This window comes from Dasypus novemcinctus, chromosome 6 (assembly GCF_030445035.2).
Source record: "Dasypus novemcinctus isolate mDasNov1 chromosome 6, mDasNov1.1.hap2, whole genome shotgun sequence".
NCBI lineage: Eukaryota > Metazoa > Chordata > Mammalia > Cingulata > Dasypodidae > Dasypus > Dasypus novemcinctus.
In genome coordinates this window covers 37,072,282-37,099,580 of record NC_080678.1, presented here as the reverse complement: position 1 = coordinate 37,099,580, position 27,299 = coordinate 37,072,282, and the positions used below count along the sequence as shown (strand labels likewise).

At 40.7% G+C, this 27,299-nt stretch overlaps 1 protein-coding gene across 41 annotated transcripts in view; it reads left to right on the top strand.

The window, feature by feature from the left end:
- ARMH3 (armadillo like helical domain containing 3) overlaps window positions 1-27,299 on the top strand; it is a 242,166-nt gene that overhangs the window by 56,522 nt on the left and 158,345 nt on the right. For 34 of the 41 annotated variants that reach the window (XR_011649010.1, XR_011649011.1, XR_011649009.1 and 31 more), the window contains 8 exons: window positions 493-539; window positions 1,059-1,134; window positions 4,318-4,411; window positions 7,682-7,783; window positions 13,381-13,439; window positions 17,491-17,556; window positions 18,386-18,455; window positions 19,523-19,583. Coding sequence is in view for 37 of the 41 variants with exons in the window: in XM_058298570.2 (XP_058154553.1) it covers window positions 493-539; window positions 1,059-1,134; window positions 4,318-4,411; window positions 7,682-7,783; window positions 13,381-13,439; window positions 17,491-17,556; window positions 18,386-18,455; window positions 19,523-19,583 (575 nt within the window). In the remaining 4 variants the exon portion in view is untranslated. The remainder of the gene's footprint in view (window positions 1-492; window positions 540-1,058; window positions 1,135-4,317; window positions 4,412-7,681; window positions 7,784-13,380; window positions 13,440-17,490; window positions 17,557-18,385; window positions 18,456-19,522; window positions 19,584-27,299) is intronic. The other 7 variants (XM_071215701.1, XM_058298565.1, XM_058298564.2 and 4 more) reach the window with 1 other exon arrangement.

Below are 27,299 nucleotides of genomic sequence, written 5' to 3'. Positions count from 1 at the left end.
TTCTGATGTGATGAAGATGGAGAATAGCATAGACATTTCAGGTCCGAAATCCAAATATTCTCTGAAGACAAGCTTTAATGTTGGGTGAAGTCAGCCTGTCTTCTTTGATGCTCTTCATGAGTTTCTGACTTCATATAAGCAATTTCCAGGAAAAATGCAGAGTGATGAGAATGTCTAGGTTAACATTTACTTATTGTCAGTAGTAAATAAACTTATGCATTGGGAAGGAAAGCTGTACAAAAGTACTGCAATTTTTTGTCTTTAAGTAGAAGGATGGTTTAGTAAGGTTCTTCTTTCATATATTACTTTTATTATTTAGGATTCTTCTAATATATCTTTGAAGTAGGCTTATTTTGGTGTGTGTGAAACTAATAGTTCTAAGTTCCCCCAGGCTGGAAGCAGCTTGTTTGTTTTCACTGATGAGAGGTTTGATAGGCACAGAACTCTTGCATTTCCCTGCTATAAGTCTGCAATTCCTATTTTCTTCCACAGGTTGGCAGCATGTTCATAGCAGATGCCCATGAAAAAATCTCAGTACAGTAAGTGCCTGGCATTCTCGTGTTGTGACTTGGACTTTAGTGTGGTCTCTCCAGCTGGATTGGAGAGTGCTAAACCTTCACAGATTCAGACTGTTTTGGTGATTTAGCAAATGTTTCCTAGGTTTTATTTCTTTTTTCTTTTTTTCTTTTTATTTATTTGTTTCTTGAGTTTTAAACAAAAATGGCGCATTTGTATTGTGCCCCAAGAAGCTGAAAAACTGTTCTCAGATATTTCTGGAATTAAATGAAAGAGGACTGGAGATCTGAGCCATTTAAGGACTTAACTGGATTGGGGTGGAAAATTGAGAGGGAAGATAGTGAATGAAGTGGACAAGCATGGGTCCTGTGGAATTGAAGTTAAGGCCTTTATTTACACATCCTTTACATTGCTGAAGAAGAAAGTAAAGGGAAACATTAGAAATACAAAAGGATTGATAATGAATAGCTGGGGTAAAGTCTTATCTTCATGATTATACTGTTTTAACTCTTCTACTCACTCCTATTTGTTCTTCTCTTTAGAACCAATGAGGCCATTCTTCTGGCACTTTATGAAGCTGTTCATTTAAATCGTAACTTCATCACAGTATTAGCCCAGGTTGGTTACCTTAAAAACCTCAGTCCTTTTTCTACCTGAGTTTCATACAGATTCATACCATAGATAGCCTATCTGGCTGTGCTTTGTTTAAATCCTGTTTTGTATTGGTGATGGTAGTGACTAGGAGTTGTATCAGTTGCCTTTGCTTCCTGCTAATCTCCAAGTATTTATCATTCCATCTGATGCTGAAGTTTGTCTGGCAACAGTCTGAGTTAATGGTTTTAACCAGTTTGTTGATTCTGTTAATCCAGGTGCTTTGAGATTACTTCATTTTGCTCACTGGAAATCCCTTGGCAGTGTCTGCCGATTTGGATTTTTATATCAGCATTCCTATTTTCTAAACCACCGTGGAATTACAACTGGAGATAAAATAGGCCGGTCACTTATCTTATCTCACCAATTTCCAGAAAAGAAAAGTAAAAATATCCTGACCAGCATGTAATTAGTTAACAGATAAAATGGTCTAGTTGAAAGCAGAAAGCTTTAGAATATTGAGTGCCAGGTCACATGCCTAAGGGATATCCTCAGTGCCAGGTCACATGCCTAAGGGATATCCTCAGTACTTGGTACTGAGGGGACTAAAACAGATGAGAACTCAAGTGTTGTCCATGAAAGCTGTCTTAAAAGATAAAGTGATTTTATCCTAAAATCATATTGTTTAAAATAAATATGTAGGTTTCTTGTAAAGGAAAGTTTGCTTATTTTTTCTCAAAAGGCAGGTTTGTATGGAATCCATTAATTGAGTTTTAAAAAAAATTTCTTTAATTTTTATTCATTTCTCTCCCCTTCTCTCTGACCAAGCTGTCTGCTCTCTGTGTCCATTTGCTGTGTGTTCTTCCGTGACCATTTCTATCCCTATCAGTGGCACCAGGAATCTGTGTCTCCTTCTGTTGCATCATCTTGCTGTGTCAGCTCTCCGTGTATGCAGCGCCATTCTTGGGCAGGCTGCACTTTCTTTCGTGCTGGGCTGGGCGGCTCCTTACGGGGCACACTCCTTGTGTGTGGGGCTCCCCCACGCAGGGGACGTGCAGGGCACTCCTTGCACGCATCAGCACTCTGCATGGGCCAGCTCCACATGGGTCAAGGAGGCCCGGGGTTTGAACTGCAGACCTCACATGTGGTAGGAGGACACCCTATCCATTGGGCCAAGTCTGCTTTCCCATTAATTGGGTTTTTATTTATTTATTTATGAAACTTGGGACCTTTTATGTAAGAAGCTGGCACTCAACCACTGAGCTGCACTGGCTCCCCATAACTGAGGTTTTGTTTTTTTTTTTCAAATTTTTTTATTGAGGTACTGGGGCTGGAGATTGAACCCTGGACCTCATATGTGGGAAGCTAGCAGTCAACCAGAGAGCCACATGGGCTCCTTTGAGTTGGTTTTTTCATTTGCTTTACTTGTTTGTTTTTATTTTTTCTGGGAGGTACTGGGAACTGAATCGGGACCTTCCATGTGGGAAGTAGGCGCTCAACTCCTTGAGCCACATCTGCGCCCTATAATTGAGTTTTTTTTTTAAGGATTTATTTCATTTATTTACCACCACCCCTCATTGTTTGTAGTCACTGTCTCTTCTTTGTGCCCATTTGCTGTGTGCTGTCTGTGTCTGCTTATCTTCTCTTTGGGAGGAACTGGGAACCGAACCCAGGATCCCCCACATGGAAGAGAGGGGCTCAGTCACGTGAGCTACCTGAGCTTCCTGGTTGTGTCTCTCTTTGTCTTTCCTCTTTGTGTCACTTTAGTTGCATCATCTTATTGCATCAGCTTGCTGTACCTGCCGGCTGCGCCAGCTTGTTTTCTTGAGGAGGTACCGGCAACCGAACCTGGGACCTCCCTTGTGGAAGGTGGCAGCCCGATCGCTTGAGCCACATCCACTTCCCCATAATTGAGTTTCAACAAAAAAATAAGGTCATGCTTAAAAAGCAGTGTCCTGGTTTAGAGTCTGCTTAGGATATATCAGTTTTCACAACTGCTAACATAAGAAACTTTATCCACTGTTCTCTCTCTGTTTCTTGTCTGCTCTCCAAATTCTATAATTTTTTTATTAAGATTTATTTATTTCTCTCCCCTTCCGCCCGCTGTTGTCTGCTCTCTGTGTCCATTCTCTGTGTGTTCTTCTGTGTCTGTTTGCATTATTGTCAGGTGGCAATGGGAATCTGTTTCTCTTTTTGTTGCAATCATCTTGCTGCGTCGGCTCTTTGTGTGTGCAGTGCCACGCCTGGGTGGGCTTGTGCTTTTCGCGTGGGCCAGCTCTCCTTGCGGGGTGCACTCCTTGCGCGTGGGGCTTCCCTAAGCAGGGGACACCCCTGCGTGGCATGGCACTCCTTGCACGTGGCAGTACTGTGCTTGGGCCAGCTCACCACACGGGCCAGGAGGCCCTGGGTACTGAACCCTGGACCTCTGATATGGTAGGCAGATGCTTTATCAGTTGAGCCACATCCACTTCCCTCCAAATTCTATAATTGATTTTAGTTTTTTTAAAATTGATTTTAAAAGAAAGGATGAATGAAATATACATACTGATATCTATCATTAAAATTGATATGTCTAAAAAAAAAAGAAGGGATGAAGGTAAAGGGTCAGTAAGGTTGTTGAGAAAGAGAAGGGAGATAGAAAGAGCTGCTACTTTTCTTAATTCTCAATAACTGATGTGGCAGGAATGGCTACAGAAGGTCAGAGATGGAGGAGTCATCTGTTTTGGTCCCCACTGAGTGTCTCTCGTATATCTCTGCCTCCCTACTCCACACACTTGTTTATTGTGGAATGGAAACATCTGCATAACTCTTTTTATGGTTACTAGTATCCCTTTGGCTCACCTGCACTTATTAGCCAAATATGTCATCAGCACAACAGATTATAGTGTGTTTTAGGTTGATTTGCTGAGAGCAGTCCCTTCCTTGGTCCAAATAGGCATGTCAGTGTTATAGAATAATCCTATATGTTTGTTTATGCCAGTTTTTTATTTGGTTCTACAGAAAAAACTTATGTAATGGGAATCTAATTGCTCAAGGAAAACTAGCCCACAAAGCTGTTTCTTAGAGTTTAGCAAGCGTCAACAGTAATCAGGTATTCATGGGAACTAAATGCAGTGGGCATTCTGTCTAATTATAAGGTCAGGAATATCAATAAGGATATTTAGGGAGAACTGGATTTTCTTTTTCTTACTCCTCTGTGTGCTCTTTCAGAGTCATCCAGAAATGGGCTTGGTGACAACTCCTGTCAGTCCTGCTCCAACAACCCCAGCCACACCACTTGGGACCACGCCACCCTCCTCTGATGGTGAGTCACCACCTTTTTTGTCTTATTGATGAATATGAGTTGGGGTTTTCAGAGTGAGCATAGTTGTGTAGAACAAAGACAAAGAACAAAATTGTCCCTTTTTTCAGTTAAGAAATTTGTTGAAGTACTATCCTTCAGAACTCCAGAAACTCTGAATAAAACTTTGGAAAAATAGTCAAGTGCTTTTCTCTGTAAGAAAGCTACTTAACTCTAGCTTGTCCCCTCAGGAAGTGCTGGATCTGAAAGGAACTTTCAAATCAGTAGTCCTTGGCCTGCCAGACACTCGGGGTACTTTGTGAGGCTCAGGTGAGATACTTTATGGAAAGTATCTCCTGATGACTTAAAGCACTGAAATGTTAAATAGTGATGTTATCTCATATTACCATTTTAAAAATGAGGGAATCGAGACCAGGGAAGGGAAGCAGTTTGCCTAAGATTAGTGAGAGAAGAGACTAAGAACCAAGACGTGAATCAGGACTGGGACCATGTCTTATTCTGTTCCCTGCTGTATGCCCAGCATAGTGCCTGGAAATATTTATTTGCTTGGTAAATATTTATTGAATAAATGAATGACAACATGAACCTTCGATTCATTTACTGCTACGTGTCTGCCAACCACTCCCAGTTGGAAATGACAGCTTTGAGTTGTGTTATAATTAGGAGTTTGATGATTATTTAAGAGTTTTCACTCTAACATCAACTGAACACATTTTCCCTTTATAAATCTTATATGTAAAGGGAATATATATGACTGAAACTTAAGAAAATTTAAGAAAATAAATCATACATAAAGGAAATATATATGACTGAAACTTAAGAGTTTATGACTAAAACTTAAGAAAAAAGTAAGAAAGAAATTTCGAATTTTGCCCTATAAAGTGTGTGTCCTTTGAGGTGGTTGTATTGTAAGCTGAGTGTGTTTGATGGAATATCTTAACCTATGAAAATAATCTACATTAATACTTAGTCTTGTATTACTTAATACTTAATTGCTGACCTCATTTTGGATAAAGAAGTACAGGAAATCTAACTTTGATCCTGTCTCTGTGCCTTCCTACTATCTGTATGTGAAAGACCTTCTTTGTTCTCCTTTCTCTCTCTTTAAATTTTCATATAGCACTTGTGGCAGTAGCATCTCAAGGCAGTACAAGCTGTATTGGTACAGAAGAATGGCAGGGAGGTGTCCCTGATATTCAGTTCTATGGTAGCAAATTGGATCTGTTCAGAATTGAAAGCCAAATTCCAAAATATCTTAATGAGAAGGAACAAGTAGTGAAGATTGTGTATTTGTCTCTGCTAATTCAGGTCATTGAATAATCCAATGGAAAGACTGTTCTTTCTCTTTAAGGATGAAGCCTGCCTGGTTTCCATGGATATTAAAAGCCATGTATATGTATACATATACATATATGAATATGTGTATGTGTATGAGTTCCATGTGATATTGGAGTTTGGATGCTTTAGAAAACTGCCTTTCAAACTTCTCATTGTGAATACTTCCACCCACACATTTGATTATGCAATGGCTGGATTTGTGCTTACTTACCTACAAACAGTGAGCTTTTATTTTTTCTCGTGGGAAGATAAGTCAACCCACTTTCAAATGACTGTCTCCCTTGACAAAGGCTGCTAGGAAGAATTATAAAGCCAAAGATTAAAGACTAACTTTTCCTTAGGAAGGAGATCTTAATTTATGAGGGATTTTATTCTGTTTCTGCTCTATTTTATTCTTTTTCCTCTCTTCTAATTCATTTCCTCTCTGTAGGAGTCCTAGGTATTGTAACCTTGTTTTTAACTTTTGGCTTTTAATTATAGTGGTGCTCAGTAGCCCAGTTATATTTAAAGGTGTGTTACTGGATCCATTATTTTTCAAAGCCAGCAGTTTAGTTGTAACATTTGATCTTAGCTCATGCTTGATGTTTGACAGCTCAGCTTTGGCGTGAGAGGACTTTCTGGTAAACTAAAAATACATATACTTCTATATTTCTACATATTATATAAGACAGTTTTCGGTTACTCCTGCATGCAAATGGGGAAAAAGTACATGTACCAGTTAGATGCCTCTTTGGATTGGACAGTGAAATGATTATGGGTTCTAAGCTTCAAAATAGGCTTGTGGTTTGAAATGACAGTTTCAGGTTATTAACCCATCACATGAATAGTTAATGAATTAAGACCTTTTAGTATTTCAGCATAAAATTATAATGGTCTTTTAGTAGTTCTTGGGGGCTGAACTGTGGGAAAACAGCCAAGGGTTTGGCATGCTAATTTCTTTTCACAAGGCTTTTTGCTGTGCTTGCTGTGTATTATGTACCTATAATATGCAGATGTTTCCAATTGTTAATAAATGTTCTCTGCATACATTATAACTCCAAAGGGATCTATTATGGTTATGAATATATATTATGAGTAATATCCTAAACTCAGCTGAATTTTTTTGGGTGAAAATACACCAGAAAGCTAAGGAGTCTCTATAACTTGCCTGAGCTATCTTGCATTTTCTTTTGCTGATATATTATGCCTTACTCAATGTAAAAGCACTTAACAAGATGTTTAAGTCTTATTTAAAGCCTTAGAATCTTTAGAAGTCTACATTAAGATTGTTCTTTTGTGTCAGCCCTAGTCTGTTCCCTCATTGTTCAAAGGGACTGTTGCTGAGAGGTGGGGTGCAGGGATGGGGTTTCTCTTGGCTGTCCCAGTCAGTAATGTCCACTCATTTTCATTCTGGTATTCCTTTTCAGGTTCCTTTTTAGGGGGAAAGGATAAGTAGAGGTAGAATTTGAATGTAGTTCTGCCTTAAGTTTTCCCTTCATTTTGGGTACTTCTAATCTAAAGGCTTGCTCTCAAAATTAAGTAAGTTTTCTCCTTATTAGGAAGGAATCTTCATTTATTTTAAGCAAAAGGCCCATTGAAGCAAAGCTTATTTATATTCAGCACAGATCTTTCCCTTAAGTGCAAATGGAAGTACCTTTAATAAGAACCCTGAACCCTTCTGGGTTACTAGGATCCGAAAGTGGAATCAGTATATCCTTCCTAGGATTTTGGGAGAAAAGCTCTGTTCCTGGTGAGAGAAAAGATCACGGGGCTTCATCTATGTAGTAGAAAGGGCTCTGGAGGCCTAGGAGGAAGAGATCAAAGTTTATGATTGGTACTTGGTCCTTCCTGCATTGTGGAAAAAGCTTATTTAGTGATTTACTTGCCTGCTAGCAAATTAGAAATGTTAGATGGAATATGTTACAGGCTAAGTGTATTTAATCTGTTCTGTTCCAGTCATAAGTTCTGTGGAACTCCCACTGGATGCAGATGTACAGACCAGTAACCTTCTGATAACCTTTTTAAAGTATAGCTCGATTGTCATGCAAGACACCAAAGGTAAGGCATGCCACTTTGGGGGCTCAGAAAGCAGGAGGTATGGCAGGCAGCTGCTTAGCTAGCTTGGAGGGCAGCATTAAAACTTTGACGCTTTGACAAGATGAACCATTGGGGGCTCCTGTATAGGATGCTGGTCCTGATTGTTGGAATAGTGATTTCTTACTGCCAGATGGCAATTAGGTAATGTTGGGAAAATCTGGAGCTGGAGGGGGGGAGTGTTCGAAAATAGAATAGGGAAAAAAAAGTCTATAAAAACTAGCAAGTCGTCTTAGCAAAGCTGGGTAAGTAGATGCAAACTCTTATTTGTGGGAGATGGGGATTAGCACACTTCAGGGAATTCCCTTTTGAGGACAGGAACTGAAAGCATCAGCTTGTGGTGAGAATTAGAGGATTTGTACAGAGTACAGTAGGAAGAGGTGAGATTCAGAGGGACTGTGTTCCTTAACACTTAAATTGCAAGTGTCAATATCCATCCCAGAAATGCTGAGTGAAAGTGGGGTTGGATGAGTTTGATTTTTTTTTTTCTGCCTGATTTCCTATTCTTCCTCTGTTTATGATTTTTCTATGTTCTTTTAATTGGTGGAAGGGCAAAGGAATAGTTGGGCTATGAAGGAGAAGGGATTGGGACGAGATTCAGCAAATTCTGTCTAGTGTATATCCAGATTTAAGATTCTTTAGAAATAAGAATTTTATTCCTTGGCGACACTGAGCTAGCATTTTTCTTCCAATTTATTGTTAATGAAAAAAATTCCAATATACAGAGAATTTGGAAGGATCATACAATAAACGTCCATATACCCATTGTATTAGTGTGCCAAAGGGGTGCTGATACAAAGTACCAGCTTTTGTAAAGAGTATTTATTTGGGGTAAAAGCTTATAGTTATAAGGCTCTAAAGAGACCAGTTCAAGGTTGCTTTCTCACCAGTCATTTGCCATGTGTTGAAGCAAGATGGTTGCTGATCTCTGCCTTGTTTCTTTTTCCTGGGCTTCCTCTTCCTTTTGAGGCTCCATGGACCCAGCTTTTTCCTGATCTCAGCTGTAGGCTGGCATAGGGCTTGTCTCTCAGGGCTTCCTATACCACTCTTGACTCTTTACCCAACATCAGCTGCAAACTATCAGGCAAATGGCTCATCTTTCTTCCCAGGGTCCTAGGATGAAAAATGACAGAGCTCTCTCTCTTTCTGTGTGTCTTGAGATTGTGTTCGTTTATATTGGCCCACCAAGGGGCCTGAGATGCAACTTGAGTCACGCCTTCCTGATGTGATTGAATCAAAGTCCTAATCTTAACAGATAATTTAATCAAGGTCCCCTCAACGAAATCCAATATAATCAAAGGGTATCACATCAGAAGACTAGATTAGTTTCTAAACATAATCTTCCTCTTTTTGGGATTCACACAGATCACCTGAAACTGTCACACCCATTAACATTTTGTTCTACATTTCTTTCTGTATATTGTTATTTTGGCTAAATCATTTTAAAGTTGCAGACATCACTCTGTTTTATACCTAAGCATTTTAACATGTATCTCCTAAAATTAAAGATATATTACTTGTTGAAGACTAAATAGTCTAGCAGTGGTTAATTTAGAAAGTGAAGGTGGCGGACTTTGCCCAGTGGTTAGGGCATCCGTCTACCACATGGGAGGTCCGCAGTTCAAACCCCGGGCCTCCTTGACCTGTGTGGAGCTGGCCCATGTGCAGTGCTGATGTGTGCAAGGAGTGTCCCGCCACGCAGGGGTGTCCCTGCGTAAGGGAGCCCCACGCGCAAGGAGTGCGCCCCATAAGGAGAGCTGCCCAGCGTGAAAGAAAGTGCAGCCTGCCTAGGAATGGTGCCACACGCGCGGAGAGCTGACACAACAAGATGACGCAACAACAACAACAAAAAGAAACACAGATTCCCGTGCTGCTGACAACAACAGAAGCGGACAAAGAAGACGCAGCAAATAGACACAGAAAACAGACAACCAGCGTGGTGGGCGAAGGGGAGAGAAATAAATACATCTTTAAAAAAAAAAGAAAGTGAAAATCCATTGCGGGAAGTGGACATGGCTCAATTGATAGAACATCTGTCTACCATATAGGAGGTCCAGGGTTCAGTATCCAGGGCCTCCTGGCCCATGTGGTGAGCTGGCCCACATGCAGTGCTGCCACGCATAAGGAGTGCCGTGCCACACGGGTGTGTCCCCACTGTAGGGGAGCCCCACATGCAAGGAGTGTGCCCCACAAGGAGAGCCACCCTACGTGAAAAATGCAGCTTGCCCAGGAGTGGCACTGCACACAGGAGAGCTGACGCAGCAAGATGATGCAACAAAAAGAGACACAGATTCCGGGTGCCGCCTGACAAGAATGCAAGCGGACACAGAAGAACACACAGCAAATGGACACAGAGCAGACAATGGGGGTGGGGGGAGGAATGGGAGAGAAATAAATAAAAATATATCTTTGAAGAAAAAAAATCCAGTGCAATTAGCTCCCCAGAGCTAATCACTTAATTTGGTGTATATTACTTTATAAGCCCCTTTGGAAGTAGAATCTTCAGATCCTATTTTAGGAGCTAGCTGTTTTTTCTGTCCAATAGCTGAAGTTTGGGTTCTTTCTTTCTTTCTTTCTTTATTTTTTTTTTTGGGTTCTTAAATTATGGTCTATAGACAAGCTTCAGATTCCCAGATAACCAAGAACAAAACAAAACATTCAAACAAAAACAACACAATAGAAACAAAAAAAAAGTTCTGGGAGCAAAAGTGGCTCAAGCAGTGGAGTGCCTGCCACACATGGGAGGTCCTGGGTTTGGTTCCAAGTGCCTCCTAAAAAAAACAAACAGCCAACAAGCAAACAAGCAAAAAAAAAAAAACAAAAAACCAAGCAGACAACGAGCAAACAGATGAAGGAGCCCTTGGCAGGGGTAGGGGGTGGGGATGGGGAACGACAAGACATGGACACAAAGCAAACCCAAAAAACCCAGTTCTACTGTGTAGAGGCAAAATATCATTGTTTTTGCTACCTTACTTTCCACAAGAAGAGATTAATGCCTTGAGAGGTAGTTTAAAGTTCCTTGAGGGGTACAGTATATTTTAGTAGGTTCTGACTGTTAAGCAGGGTGGGTGGTGGGTTTCTGGTATGAAAAGCAAGAACTGTTTGATAAGTGTAGACCAGGATTTGGGGCTTTTAGGGTAAAAAGAAAACATTGGGACACAGCACAGCTAAATATAAATATGGGAAATGAACAATTGCCAGAGCTAAATAGTAAGTTAGAAGGGTTTATAAGTGTAAAAGATAGCAAAAATTGTAAGTATAGTGACAGAATGAACAAATGTGAACCTACCACCCTACCTAAAAAAGTAGATCATTATTACTACTTGAAGGTCTCTGTGTGTTACCTCCCCAACTACTCCCCATCTCCATTCTCCATAATTTTGCATTTATCATTCCCTTGATTTGGCTCTACTTTTCAAGCTTTTCTTCTGGGATTCTTCTGATTTTGGCTTGGGTTTTGTCATTTTAAAGGGATATCTATTCGACCTCTAAAATACATACTAAGCAAAAATTTTTAAAATACTTATATTTATGCATAGATTTAAAGTTGATCTGGGTGGTATGATTAAAATTGGTTTATATTGTCTTTATGCTTTTCTAAATTTAAAAGAATATTTATAATGAAATATGCCTTACTCTTCTATTCAGCACTCTACCCCTCTGCACCTCCCACTCTCCAGCCATGGAGTGATAGCTGTAAGCTTTTCTGAGGGAGTTGCTTTTCAGCTTTTGGGGAATGGGAGGATAGTGTCAGAGAAACTCTGTGGCCATGGTAGTGTAAAAGAGTCTCATGAATCTAATTTTGCATAGGCAAGGGCTTCTTTGTGTTAGGTAGGGATTTTCATCCTTACTCTTTTTTTTAAAAAAGATTTATTTATTTCTCTCCCCTTCCCCCCCCAACCCTGGTTGTCTGTTCTCTGTGTCTATTTGCTGCATCTTCTTTGTCCGCTTCTGTTGTTGTCACAATCTGTGTTTCTTTTTGTTGTTGTTGCGTCATCTTGTTGTGTCAGCTCTCCTTGTGTGCGGCACCATTCCTGGGCAGGCTGCACTTTCTTTCACGCTGGGCGGCTCTCCTTACGGGGTGCACTCCTTGTGCGTGGGCTCCCCTACGCAGGGGTGATACCCCTGCGTGGCAGGGCACTCCTTGCATGCATCAGCACTGCACATGGGCCAGCTCCACACAGGTCAAGGAGGCCCGGGGTTTGAACCGCGGACCTCCCATGTGGTAGACGGACGCCCTAACCACTGGACCAAGTCTGCCGCATCATTATTACTCTTTTTGCACTGCCTGTCTCTGAGGAGATGTGAATGTATTTCGGGACTACAATCCTGCTCATGCCTTCTAATCGTCAGATTTTAGTTGAGAGATTTTGTCTTTGAAGAAGCAGGTTAATGTCAGGGTGGGTTGTACTGGCTAACTTTCACAGTAGAGTAATCTGTTAATATAATAGATCTTTCTGGCATGGACTTCAATCTGGGTGCAATCAAAGCTAATTTGAAACATTGTGAGCCATTTGTACATTTTGGATATGTTGGCATGGCCCTCTTCTTTCCTCCTCTCCCACCCCCTTGCCCACAAAGTCCCTAGAAAGTAAATACACTTGATTAGTTTTGCTAATTGGATGGAATAGCTCTTTTTTTGGTCATTTGTTTGTGGGCTTAGAGCCCTCCTATTGAAGTTGCCCTCTTCTTTTTTAATAAATAGAATATAAGTTCTGGAAGACCAGGGATCTTTGCTTAAGTTCAGTGCTATATCTACAATGCCTAGCACAGTGCCTGCCCCATAGTAGTGCTAAGTAATATTTCTTGAATGACTGACTTTCACAGGAATAAAAATGTTCAACAGTTCAGAGCTTGTTCAGTTCATAAGTAATGTGCATAGTGCCCTGGTCTTCAGGTAGAAGTCCCAATTTCTCTCTCTCATTCTATTGTCAATTTGCTAGGAACAGTTAAAAAACCTTTCTAGGCCATGGTAGGTAGATACAGAAGATGATACTTTTAGCTGGAAAAGGGGAGGGATGGGAAAGGGAAGGGACCTGCCTGTTCAGAAGCAAAGGGGAGCTGGTCTAGAAATAATTTGGGGGAAGCGGATGTGGCTCAAGTGATTGGGCTCCCATCTACCATATGGAGGGTCCTGGATTTGGTTTCCAGGGCCTTCTGGTGAAATGGAGCTGGCCCTGTGTGGCATGGAGAGGTGGCCCCACATGCCATAGAGAGCTGCACAACAAGATGATGCAACAAAAAAGAGACACAGGAGAAACAGTGGAAGTGAAAGTTATTTGGGCTGTGACAAAAGAAACCATTATAAGAATTAGATGGTTCTCAGCAAGGTGGTCAGCTGTTGATCAGACTACTAGGATGCTTAAGGAAAAGAAAATCTGGGGAATTCTTTTGCCCAGGGGAGGAATAAGAATTACTCCAGTAGTACTTTTAAGTTTCATTCATGTGTTTTGTGGGGAGATAAAGGGAGAATATTCTTTTTTATGGTAAGTATCTGTATTCTCTATAGAAACATGGCCTGGAATATGATTTATCAGAAAGGTTTATTTTTTTCTTTACAGATGAGCACCGGCTTCACAGTGGTAAACTCTGTCTGATTATTCTTACCTGTATTGCAGAGGTAGGTCTTACCACCTTCTGGCATTAGCTAATCTCTTACAAAGTACTATCTTTTCCTGCCCTTTTCCCCCAGTTTCTAAAGCTTGTCTTTCTCCTCCCACTAGAATAAGTGCTGACAGCAGAGAGTTTTGTGTCCTTCATACTGTATTCTCAGTGCCTGGCACATTGTAGAAGCTTAATTAATATTTGTTGGATAAATTAATAATGAATTATGATATGATAACTGTGTAACTGAGAGCTGAAAGATTCTCACACTTAAGAGGGTTAAACAAGAGACTCTTCAGAAAAAAAAAATCCTGCCCCTTTGAAGTTATTCACATTGCATCTTTTGCATTTAGCAAACTAAAAAAAAAAAAAAAAAAATGGAGTGGGTGGGGGTCTCAGGTTTCCTGTGGAAGAGTGGAGAGAAAAGCCAGAGAAGAGAATCAAATTCAGTGTAGTTGGGCTGGTTGCATTTTGGTGAAGAACAAGAGCCTGTGGGGAAAAAAGAGGTGCTTTGGCTTTATAGGGAGGCACCTTTGGGTGGTTTAATTGGGCTTGAACTCACTCTGGATCTTGTTGGCATGAAGACATAGCAGAACTTCAGCCTCCCCCTTCATCATTCCTTACTGTGCTCTTTTCTCTCTTAAGAAAAGGGTTAAAGGTGATCCTTACGGTGTAGAGATCTCTCTTAGGTATTCCCTTCTTAGGTTCTCTGTAAAACGATATCCTACTTTTCACAGGGTTAGGGGTAGCTGGTTAAAGAAGAGCTGCTTATTAGCAGTGGTTTGGTGTGTCACTTTTCAAAAACTTTCTAAGAAAATCTTTAAAGGAGTTGCTTTTCACAAACTATAGCAGTTCCTAAGTAATTGGAGTCTGTAGGCATGTCAGATTTTTGGAAGAAATATGAAGGGGCCAAGGGATGTTTATTACCTATCCATGGTGGGTTTTTTGAATATCAGTCTTCAGCAAACCAGAGATAGATAGTCTTGCCTGCTGCCACACGGCCTGTGTAGCAGTTCTCTTTTGCTGTGTTGAGCCCATTCCTGGCAAGAGCATCGACCTTTCTTCTTATTCATAGAGCCTCAAGTGGAGCCTGCACGTGCATCCTGCAACCCCTATGAAAACTTTCAAGCTGTCACAAACAGAGCTGACACCTTGGGCAGATGGGAAGGAAGAGAGAATAGGAAAACATATTCCCTCAGCATTTGCCTCAAGTTTCCTGTGTTTTAATTTTTATTATTTGTAATTTACTTTGTGATTCTGGTCAGTTAAAGAGACATTGGGAAATTATATTCAAATAAAATCTCATGGCTTTGGTAATAGCCTGATGATGTTCTTTCATAATCTGTAACAAATGTTCCACAACAATGCAAGGTGTAGGAGGAGGGGTGATGTATTGGAATTCTATGCATTGTGTATGATTGTTTTGTAAGCTCACAACTTCTCTAATAAAAATATATGTATTTTTTTTTTTTAAAAAGAAGAGTCTCATGGCTTAAGTAAGTTTTGACATAAAGGCTCTAGGCTTATCTTGTTAGCTTTCTACTTAAAAGTAGTTCTTTTTTTTTTTTTTTTTTTTTTGGAAGTTCTTAATGCCCAAGGATTTGTAGGAAATGTGGTAGATTACAAACTGAGTTTTTAAAAAATTGTGGTAACATATATGTAACACAAAATTTACCATTTTTAAGTGTACAATTCATTGGTATTAATTATATTCACAATGTAGTGTTACCATAATCACTATCTTTTACCAAGATTTTTTCATGATCTCATATAGAAACTCTGGACCTATTAAGCAGTACCTCCTCATTTTGCTTCCTTCTGTCCCTGGTCCTCTAAATCTACCTCTGTCTCTGTGAATTTGTATTGTCTAGATATTTCATATAAATGGAATCATTTAATATTCTTTTTTGGTCTGGTTGATTTCATGCAATATAATTATTTCAGATGGTCATCCATGTTGTAGCATGAATCAGAACTTCATTCCTTTTTATTGCTAAATAATCTTTCATTGTATGTGTAGACTACATTTTGTTTATCTGTTTATCTGTTGATGGATACTGGATTTCCACCTTTTGCCTATTGTGCTGCTATGAACTTTGGCATACAAGTATCCGTTTGAGTCCCTGCTTTCAATTCTTTGGGGTACATACCTAGAAGTGGGATTGCTGGCTTATATGGTAATTCTGTGTTTAACTTTTTGAGGAACCACCTGTTTTCCACAGTGGCTATACCATTTTACATTCCTACCCATAATGTGCAAGGGTTCCAGTCCCCACCTCATCCCCTATTTAAAAATAATAGCTCTAGGGAAGTGGATGTGGCTGAAGTGGTAGAGCTTCTGCCTACCATAGGGGAGGACCTGGGTTCGATCCCTGGGGGCTCCTGGTGAAATGTAGAAGAGAAAGCATGCCCTCGTGGCAAGCCGGTGCCCGTGTGGTGAGCTAGTGCCCTGTGCAAGTGAGTCATGCAGCAGAATGATGATGCATCAAAAGAAAGACAAGGGGAGAGTCAAGATGAAGTGCAGCAGAAACCAGGAACTGAGGTGGCGCAATTGACAAGGAACCTCTGTCCCCATCATAGGTCTCCAGGATTGAATCTTGCTGAATCCTAGAGGAGAGAAAATGAAAAGAGAAGACAACCCAGACAGCAAAAACAGCAGGGCGAGAGGAGGGGAAAGGGGGAAAACAAACAAATAAATAAATAAATCTTTAAAAAAAATAGCTCTAGGGAAGCGTACTTGGCCCAGCAGTTAGGGCGTCCGTCTACCACATGGGAAGTCTGCGGTTCAAACCCGGGCCTCTTTGACCTGTGTGCAGCTGACCCATGCACAGTGCTGATGCGCGCAAGGAGTGCCATGCCACGCAGGGGTGTCCCTGCATAGGGGAGCCCCGCACGCAAGGAGTGCGCCCTATAAGGAGAGCCGCCCAGCGTGAAAGAAAGTGCAGCCTGCCCAGGAATGGCGCCGCACACACGGAGAGCTGACATAACAAGATGACGCAGCAAAAGGAAACAAAATTCCTGTGCCACTGACCACAAAAGAAGCAGACAAAGAAGATGCAGCAAATGGACACAGAGAACAGACAACTGGGGTGGAGGGGGGAGGCGGAGAGAAATAAATAAATAAATAAATCTTTAAAAAAAAAAATAGCTCTAGTAAGTGTGAAGTATCTTGTGGTTTTGATTTGCACTTCTCTAATGACTAATGATATTGAATATCATTTCATGCGCTTATTGGCCATTCATGGATCTTCTTTGGAGAAATGTCTGTTAAAGTTCTCTGCCCATTTTTAAATTGTTTTTTGTCTTTTTGTTGTTGAGTTGTAGCAGTTCTTTATATATTCTGCATATTAGACCCTTATCGATACATGGTTTTCAAATATTGCTTCCCATTCTGTGATTGTCTTTTCACTTTTTTTTAAGGTTTATTTATTTTTTACTTTATTTTATTTTATTTTATTTTTTTAGTTTATGTCCATCCCCAGATGGTTCTCTTTGTCTCTTTGCTCATTGTTTGATTGTCTTCTCCAAGAGGTACCAGAACCAAACCGGGGACCTCCCGCATGGGAGACAAATGCCCAAAGGCCTGAGCACACCCACGTCCGTGGGCTGTGATGTCTGCTGGCCTATGGTATCTGCTCCTTTTAGGCTTCTGCTCGATACAGTGGGTGTGGGTATCTAGCTCTCATTGGGGCAGGTGCAGGCATCTAGCTCTAGTTGCTGTGGTTGCGGGCATATGCTTGTCTTCTTTAGGAGGCCCTGGGACCCCAGCCCCGGACCTCCCATGTGGTAGGCAGATGCCCAACTGGTTGAGCCACATCCGCTTCCCTCACTTTCTTGATAATTTTCTTCCCACAAAAGTTTTTAGTTTTGATGTAGTGTATTCTGTCTAAGTTTTCTTTTGTTGTTCATGCTTTTGGTGTTAAGTCTTCATTACTAAATTCAAGGTCATGAATGTTTTCTCCTATATTTTCTTCTAAGAGTTTTATGGCTTTGTTCTTATGTTTAGGTACAAATTGAGTTTATTAAGTGTAGTTCTCACTACTTTTTCTCTATATTCTTATTATTAGGATCAGTATGCCAATGCATTTTTGCATGATGACAACATGAATTTTCGTGTAAACTTACATAGAATGGTAGGTGTGACTTTTGCTTCTTGTTTTTTTCTTAGAGGAAATTTTGTGCATGTGGGTTGGCAGGGGATGAAGGGGGATGAAAATGATCCTACTAGAACAAATGTGCTTTGAAAGTTGTGCCAAGGAGCTCTGTTTGACTTTGCTATTCAACAGACCCAAGCTGTTGTTAGGGATTTTTGTGTGTCATGGAGCTGTTTCCTACTTAGGAGAGGATGGAAAGATTCATAACTGAATACCATGGCAGTACTATCAGAATCCATCTGTAACATAGATTTAAAACAAAATGTAATATGATCTTTGGTTAAACTAGACATTGTTTTGACTCATCCATCTCAGAGGTGGGGGAAATAGAATATAGAGAATCAGGAAATTTCTTAAAATTTGGAGGTATGTAAAAATGTCACATTAAAGTTTTTGGTTTGAAACCTACTTTGGTTTTTTTTGCTACCGCTTTGCTGCTCTAGCAACTGCCATGGTCATCTCCTCTTTTTTTTCCTCCCTTAATTATTTTATTATCAAAGGAAAATACCAGTGTAATAATGTCACATAGATAAAATCAAAGTTAAAAACAGCAGCACTCCTGTTGTAATGTACTCTATTGCCCTTTGGGAGCTATTGTCTTGCTGTGAATTGTCTTTTTGTGAGAGGACTGCACTAATAATGAGACCCATTTACAAATTCTCCCTGCCACACTTCACTCTCACTGCTAGAAAAAGAAAAAGGGTACCAAAGAGATTTTATTTGTATGAGAAACGTGGTAATGAGTCATTGAATATTAGTTCACATTTCTACTAATAATTTCCTTTCTACTTTTTTTTTGTGTGTGAAGCCTATGAGACACAGAAAGAAGGCAGCAGACAAAAACCTTCCCTGCCGTCCTTTAGTGTGTGCAGTCCTGGGTGAGTGAGTATCATCAATAATGGCATTTTTTTAAGACAATTGCAGTTTTTCATGAGTAAGATGAAGGATAGATCCTGGTTGATGTGCTTCTTCCTAGAGAAGTTGTTACTAGTTAGGTTTCTTCCCAGACCAAAGAAACCATGTTTATTTTGGTAAAACAGCTCCAATGAATAGAGATGCTCAAGGGATGCTGCTGTTCATGAAAAAGATCTTTCCAGGGAGACAAATGCCTATGTCTAAGCTTGATGCATAATTTAAATTGGTAAAATATCTTATTCCTGATCAAGATTTCAAATTCTTCCCTCCCTTTCTTGGTCCAAATTGATGTGTCAGCTGGCCAGGAGGCTTGAAGTTCAAGGTTCAGACATACAAACTTCCTCTGAGTAAATTAAGCTGAGATGAGGCTGACAGAACTGACAGGTAGGGAGTGTATCTTGGGTAATTTTGTCTGCCCGGAATTCTACATTTTTCTTAGGGGAATTATCTGAACTCAATCCTACTTCACTTGGTTATTCAACCCCAATTCCAAAATCTACTTAATTTTAGAAACAGTAATTAAAGCTATGTAATAATCCCCTATAGACCCAGAGCCCCACAGACCATTTCAGCCAATATATGTGAAACTGAGCATGATAGTGAGATGAGAAAGATTGACTTAGTTTTAGAGCTGAATCTCTGGTTACATGGATGTGATCCATAATTTCTTCTCTGCTTACATCATCGCTTTGTTCTCAAAGTATGACTTCCCTTGACATTTTGCATTAGTGCCATTGTATGAAAGATCTGTACAATGAAAGCTCTCCCATATCAGAATTTATTGGCAGGTCAAGTTATCCTTATGGAAGTAGGAGAGTGAATTAATTTTCTTGCTAATTCACTAGTGGCAGGTGGTGAACAGTGTTGGAAAAAGTGCCTTATATAAAATAAATATAAGTGCATGTGAATACAGTGTGCTTAGTGGATGCCATTCAGCATGTGCATAGTGTATTTAGACCTCTTTTCCAACTCAAAGGCAAGGAATGAATTTCATTCTGATTGATCTAAATTTTCTCCTTTCCCTTTTCAGACCTGATGGTGGAGTTTATTGTAACACACATGATGAAAGAGTTTCCTATGGATCTCTATGTGTAAGTACTGTGATTCATTTAATGTGTGCAAATCTATTTTATACAATTGGGTGATTGGCAGCCACGCAAGATTTCTGTATACCTCAGGATAAACACTTCTGTGTGTGTGTGAAAGTGTTAGGGAACATTTTATGGTCTAGATTTGTATATCTTTCTAGGAGGGGGAAAAAGTGTGAACCACAATTTGGATTCTGCATATATTCAGTTTCTTTTTTAGGCACCCTTCTTGAAAAGCAGGACTAATGCTTTGAAAGCAGTGATCATAGGTAGCTATTGTAATCCAAGGTATGAGATGCCAGTAGACCACCTAACCATCCTGAGCTTTGGCTTCAAAGTAGTCAGCAGTAGTTACAAGGTAGGGAGAGATCAGAGAGAGAACTTCTTATCCAATTTTAGCTTTCGTAGTCCTATCTGAACTCTACTAGCTGGGAAGACTATAAATGTAGTGGCCTTGCTGGGAGATTCCTACCTCCTCAGAAGATCTGATCATCCGTCACAATTCTTGATGAATGTGTACAACTAGAGGCAACTGAAAATCTATACTTTAATAAAGTTTAAGCCTTTAGGCTTTCTTCTTTGCCAAGGCTGCATTTTTACTTTCAATGCCCAGGAATAGCTGTACCACATTAGTGTGATACCAAATAAGTATATTATCTTTATTTCTTAAAAAGCATCTGAATTGAATCTGACAAGAGAATCAGTACCACTTTTTTTGTTGTTGTTGTTTTTTTTGCAAAAGGGCAGTTTGGTGTACGGCAAACTTATTTTGCCTCATTCCAAAGCTGAAGTCTGGAATCTAGGAAAGTATGAAGTATTTTAGTCTGACTAGAGTAGGCATCCAACTTTTTAGATGGTTTGTAGATAATATAGTCTTGGTTTCCTAGGTCTGAAATAATGATACAAATTTTAATTCAGTACTATTAAGTTTATATATATATATATTTTTTTAAAGATTCATTTATTTCTCTCCCCTTCCCTGCCCCCCACAGTAGTCTTTTCTCTGTGTCTATTTGCTGCGTGTTCTTTGTCCACTTCTATTGTTGTCAGCGGCATGGGAATCTGTGTCTCTTTTTGTTGCGTCATCTTGCTGTGTCAGCTCTCTGTGTGTGCAGCACCATTCCTGGGCAGGCCGAACTTTCTTTCGCCCTGGCAGCTCTCCTTACAGGGCACACTCCTTGTGCATGGGGCTCCCTTGCGCGTGGACACCCCTGCGTGGCACCGCACTCCTTGCACGCATCAGCACTGCGTGTGGGCCAGCTCCACACGGGTCAAGGAGGCCCGGGGTTTGAACTGCCGACCTCCCATGTGGTAGACAGATGCCCTAACCACTGGGCCAAGTCCGCTTCCCCTATTAATTATATTTACAGTGTGTGCTACCATCGCTGTTATCCATGCCAAAACCTTTTCATCACCAAAACAGAAACTCTGTACCACTCCCCCCACTCCTGGTAACCTCTAATCTACTTTCTTTTTTTTTTTTGAAGATTTATTTTATTTCTCTCCCCTTCCCCACCCCCATCCCAGTTGTCTGTTCTCTGTGTCCATTTGCCATGTGTTCTTTTTGTCCGCTTCTGTTGTTGTCAGCAGCACGGGTATCTGTGTTTCTTTTTATTGCGTCATCTTGCTGCGTCAGCTCTCCGTGTGGGCGGCGACATTCTTGGGCAGGCTGCACTTTCTTTTGCACTGGGTGGCTCTCCTTACGGGGCACCCTCCTTGCGTGTGGGGCTCCCCTACGCAGGGGGCACTCCTGTGTGGCAGGGCACTCCTTGTGCGCATCAGCACCGCGTGTGGGCCAGCTCCACATGGGTCAAGGAGGCCCGGGGTTTGAACTGCGGACCTCCCATGTGGTAGATTGACGCCCTGTCCACTGGGCCAAGTCCGCTTCCCTAATCGCTTCCTATCTCTGTGAATTTACTTATTTTAGATATTTCTTTTAATTGGAGTCATACAATATTTGTCCTTTCATGTCTTTTTTATTTCACTTAGCATAATATTTTCAAGGTTCATCCATGTTGTAGCATGTATCAGAATGTCATTCCTCTTTATGTCTGAATAATAGTCCATTGTACGTATAGACCACGTTTTTATTTGTCCATTCGTCTGTTGATGGACACTTGGATTGTTTCCACCTTTTGGCTATTGTAAATAATGCTGCTGTGAACAACGGTGTACAGGTATTTATGGTGAACATTGGTGCTTGAGTTCCTGCTTTCAGTACTTTTGGGTATATACCTAGAAGAGGGATTGCTGGGTTATATGGTAATTCTATGTTTAATTTTTTGAGAAACCACCTAACTGTTTTCCACAGTGGCTGCACCATTTTTACATTTCTACCAGCAGTGCAAAAGAGTTCCAGTTTCTCTACATTTTCACCAACACTGGTTGTTATTATTATTAATTTTAATAATAGCCATTCCAGTGGATATGAAGTGGTATCACATTGTGGTTTTGGTTTGCATTTTGCTAATGGCTGTTGATGTAGAGCATAGCTTCATGTGCTTATTGACCATTTGTCTATCTTTTTTGGAGAAATGTCTACTCAAGTACTTTGCCCATTTTCAAGAAAACTTTTAATTATAGTAAAATATATATTAATATTTTCCATTTTAACTATTTCCAAGTATATAATTCAGTGGTATTAATTATGTTTACAATATTGTGCTGCCATTATGAACATGCACAGCTTTAAATTAAATTGTGCTTTTCTTTTTTGTTGTTGAGTCAGATTTGTTTTTACTACAGACTGATTCTAGTTTGGTTATCTTATGTTCTAGTTTTAAGACATGCTGTTTACTTTGTAATATATTATTATAGTCTCAGTTTTCTTATTTTGTAAGTAAGGAAACTGAGGCTGTGGAGATTAAATGCCTTGCCCAGAGTTATTCTGTTAGTAAGCCTCATTGTCTGGATTTAAATCCAAATTTCTTACTGTAAATCCTAAGCTTTTACCATCCTTTCCCAGGTATATTAGTTATCTATTGCCGTGTAACAAATTACTCCAAAACTTAGTGGCTTAAAATAAAATTACTATTTCACAGTTTCTGTGGGACAACAGTCCAGCAGTGGCTTGACTGGGTGGTTTCAGGTCAAGGTCTCTTAGGAGCCTGCCATCAAGGTGTTAGCTGGGGCTGCAGGCATCTAAGTCTGGACTGAAGCTGGAGAATGCTTCCAAGCTCACTTACATGTTTGTTAGCAGACCTCATTTTCTTGCCATGTAGGCCTTTCCTTAGGGTTGCTCAATATGGCGTCTGGTTTTCCCCAAAGGAAGTAATCCGTAAGAGAAAGAGAGGGTGAGGGAGAGCTCAAGATGGAAGCCATAATAACTTTTATAACTTAATTTCAAATGATGTACCATCACTGCTCTTATTATGCTATTGGTCAGTCAGAATAACTTTGATGCAGTGGGGAAGGGACTACATAAGGGTGTGAATACCTGGAGACAGGGGTCACTGGGGACCATCTTGGAGGCTGGCTTCTACAGCGCACATCTGGAAAGTTGAATGACCAAGAGTCACAATCAAGTCTCTGACTCCAGAGGCTGTACTCTTAACTGCTATTGTGATAAGTTACAAAGGAAAGATTTGTATAGAGGTCTATTGGAATACAAGAGTGACTAATTCTGATGGGGGATCAGAAAGGATATCAGGGGAGTGGATGTGACTCAAGCAGTTGGACATCTGCCTCCCACATGGGAAGTCCCACGCTTGGTTCCTGATGTTTCCTAAAGAAGACAAGCAGATGCCACAACCAGCAGATGTGGCAATGAGCAGATGAGGCAACCAGCAGGGAGTGAAAGTGGCTTAAGCAGTTGGGCACTTGCCCTCCCACATGGGAAGTCCCAGGGTCGGTTCCCAATGCCTCCTAAAGAAGACATGCAAACAGATGAGGGAGCTATTGAGGGGAGGGGCGGGTAATAAAAGAAATTCTACAAAAATAGGAAGAGAACATTGGAAAATAAATTAGAAAAGGAAAGATGTCACAAGAGTTGGTGCTAGACCACAGTTTTCTTTGCCGAGGAGTGGGGGAAGGACACAAAGCAATATCGTCAAGTTTTCAAAGGCTTGGGGGCTTGAAAGTGTGGGTTATTAGGAGAGTCGAAAATATTTCAGGGTGGCTAGAGTATAGGGTACATAGAGGAATTGTAGGAGAGGGGAGAAAAAGGTTGCTTGAGATTAAGTGAATAATGGGGAACAACTGATGGTGAGGATAACATAAGGAGATTGTACGTTTAATACTGTGGAATTGCAGGTATGTATCTGTCCACCAAAACTCCCACATTCTCAGCCAGTGAATCTGGTCTACCTTAAATGTTCTAAAACATCCCCTCTATCTCTTTAGTTCCCAACTTGTATTGCCTTGCTTCTCATTTGCTTTTTCTACCTGCTTCCTAATTTAATGTCTTGAGGTTATAGAAGATGGAGAAGATAATGAGGCATCAAGCTGACAGAGACTGGGCAGAAGGTCTCACCCTCAGGCTGATTTTGCTTTCTTCATTGCTACCCAGGGACAGATTTCCAAATCTTTCTCCTCCCACTTCCAATTCCCTTTCCAGTTTTCGGTATTTGGAGCATTAAGTCCTTTTTAGGTGAATTTATCTGCTCCCAGCTGGGCAACAGGCCAAGTTGCTGCCTTACTTCTTATTATGCACTGCTTTTCAGCAGCATACAGCAGAATGAGAAACTGAAAGCAAAGTGACTTTTTACCATTTCAGATTAGTTTAAATCCTCCTGGTGAAATATGAAGAAATATGGAGTGTGGAAAGACTTACTATTCAAAGCCAGAATCTGGATTAGAAATGAAAATTTCTGATCTGTGAATGAATGCTGTAGGTAAAGTAATGATGGGGGAAGGTGCGTATTTAAAAAAAAAAGTGAGAGAAAAGTCTTGCCTGCAACAGTAAGGTAAAGCCCAACCAACTAATTTCTACTCTTGTTTGTACTCCTTGATTCTTGCTGCCATTACTACTGTAGGATTTGGGACTAAGGGGAAATGGTATGGGGAGACTAAAACTCTCTTTTTAATATTACTCAGAAACCCTGGACTCTATGTCAGATACTCCCAATCCTGTGGGTAGGTCCCAGAAGAAGAGTACAGACTTTAGTGGGTCCTATAAGAAGATTTCATGAGAAAATGGAACTACCTTTTATTGTAATAGAAAACTACTACATGCAAAAAGAAACCCTTCAAGAAGCAGCAAATTTGGAGATAGTCAGCCGTACATATTTTTAAAGCCAAATCAGTTGTTAAAATTTTTATTCTGTTTTGTAAATAGTATGCTATTGGGACCACAAGGCTAGTGATCTGTTGGTAGGCTGTGGAAGCAGGAGCAGAGCCTATGGGCAGTGCTGGAGGGGATGTAGATAGTCTTTGAGCGAACTGGTGGGTAGTGGCAGCCAAGGTAGGAGGTATAGGTAGTATCTCACTTTTGCTCTGGAGAGGCTTAGTGTTGGGATGGCGTTGTCAATAGGAGCCAAGGTGCAGGCTTTCCAGATACAGGCCACATGGGAAATGTGCATAATGCTGGCATCCAGAAATGTACTTAGAGGTGTACATTAGCAGCGTCCAGTCACCCTTGCTAGCTGCAACAAAGATTTCATTTAATGGGGAAATTGATAGAAGTTTTGGCAGATTTCTAGGTCAAACTCTGGCTCAAACAAGGGCATCGTTTAGCAAGTGAAATCTGCATTAAACAAGATCACATCACAATTTCTAAAAATCAGCAAATGATTTGGAAACTATTAGAATGATTTGCACCACAATTTATATCACTTAGTAAGCAGTTTTGGTTATAGTTTATTTAGGGAATAAAATGGAATTTAAAAATTTTTGATGTATGTATGTATTTATTATACATTTACTTATATTACTGTATGGCAATTAGCAAAATACATTTAATACTGCTCCTGAATATACCAAAGTCTTTTATGAGAGGTCCCTTTATACAGCCCTCTCATTAAAATCCTGAGAGAGGGAAGTGGATTTGGCCCAACGGATAGGGCGTCCACCTACCATGTGGGAGGTCCATGGTTCAAACCCAGGGCCTCCTAACCCGTGTGGCGAGCTGGTCCACGAGCAGTGCTGATATGTGCAAGGAGTGCCGTGCCATGCAGGGGTGTCCCCCATAGGGGAGCCTCACACACAAGGAATGTGCGAAAAAAGTGCAGCCTGCCCAGGAATGGTGCCACATACACGGAAAGCTGACACAGCAAGATGACGCAATGAAAAAGAGACACAGATTCCAGGTGCCACTGACAAGAATATAAGCAGACACAGAAGAACACACAGTCAATGGACACAGAGAGCAGACAACTGGGGGGGGGGGGGGGTGGAAGGGGAGAGAAATAAAGGAAAAATATAATTAATCTTAAAAAAAAATCCTGAGAGAGGGAGCAGATGTAGTTCAAGTAGTTGAGCACTTGCTTCCCATGTTTGAGGTCCCAGGTTTGATACCTAGTACCTCCTCAAAACAAAAACAAATGAAAAGCTGACTCTCATCGGGGAGCATATGTAGCTCAGTGGTTGAGTGCCAGCTTCCCATATAAGAGATCCTGGATTTAATGCTTGGTATGTCCTTAAAAAGAAAAGAAAAAAAAATATTGAGAGACTGCTTCTTATAAGACCACTTAGACCTACAGGGAGTGAGAAGAACACAGCAAGTTGTAGATAATGGGCTAAGTAGACTAGGCTAGCATGTTAGCAATACAGGTCTATTATTAGGAATATTCTGAGAACTTCCAGAGAATTTTTTTTTTTTTAAGATTGATTTATTTCTCCCCACCCTCTCCTTTTTTGCACTTGCTGTGTCTGTTTGTTGTCTTTGTTTTTTTTAGGAGGCACTGGGAACTGAACCTGGGACTTCTGCTGTGGGAGGGACGTGCCTAGTCACTTAAGCCACCTCCGTTCCCTGTTTGTTGTGTCTCTCATGTTTTTTTCCTCTTGTGTCTCTGTTGTATCATCTTGACACATTAGCTCGCTGTTCCTGCCTGTCGTGCCAGCTTGCCATCCTGTTTGTCCTCTAGGAGGTACCAGGAACCTCCATTCCCCGCTTTGTTATCTCTCTCATTATGTTTTTCTTCCAGTGTCTCTTGCAGTGTCATCTTGTTGTGTCAGCTTGCTATACCTGCCTCTTGCGCCAGCTTGCTGTCTTCTTTAGGAGGCACCAGGAACCAAACCACAGACCTCCCATGTGGTAGGCAGGAGCCCAGTCGTTTAAGCCATATTTCCTTCCCTCAGAGAATTTTAATTTTAGGACTTTACCTTACAAATTTAGTTCAATCCATTTATGTCATTTCTATATTGTCAGTCACTTTAATTCACCTAGCTAGTGTCTTTGACCCTCATTCTACAGAGGGAAGCTGGTAGTGTTCTTTTGGCCTTCTTTGCCCCTCTGCTAAGAGTTCCAGGAAATTAGCTACCACCCGTTTTTGCCTGATGCCATGAGCTGTCAGACTGACAACCCAAAGATTGGTATGGTGCCTGCTGAAGTTATTGTCTTAAGTTAAAACCATGGAATCTGAGGGAGTCACTTCTGGAAGTGTCTTATAGTTGAAGCTGAAATGCTGTTTGGCCATTTAGGAAAAGTTACATAAATCAGTCAAGGTGGAGAGGACCCACTTTTTGCTTTGCCACCATGTCCTTCTTCCCTGTTTATTTTCTCTCTTCTATTTCTGCTTTCTCTTCCTCATTCTTCCATGTCACAAGAGTTTTAAGAGGGAA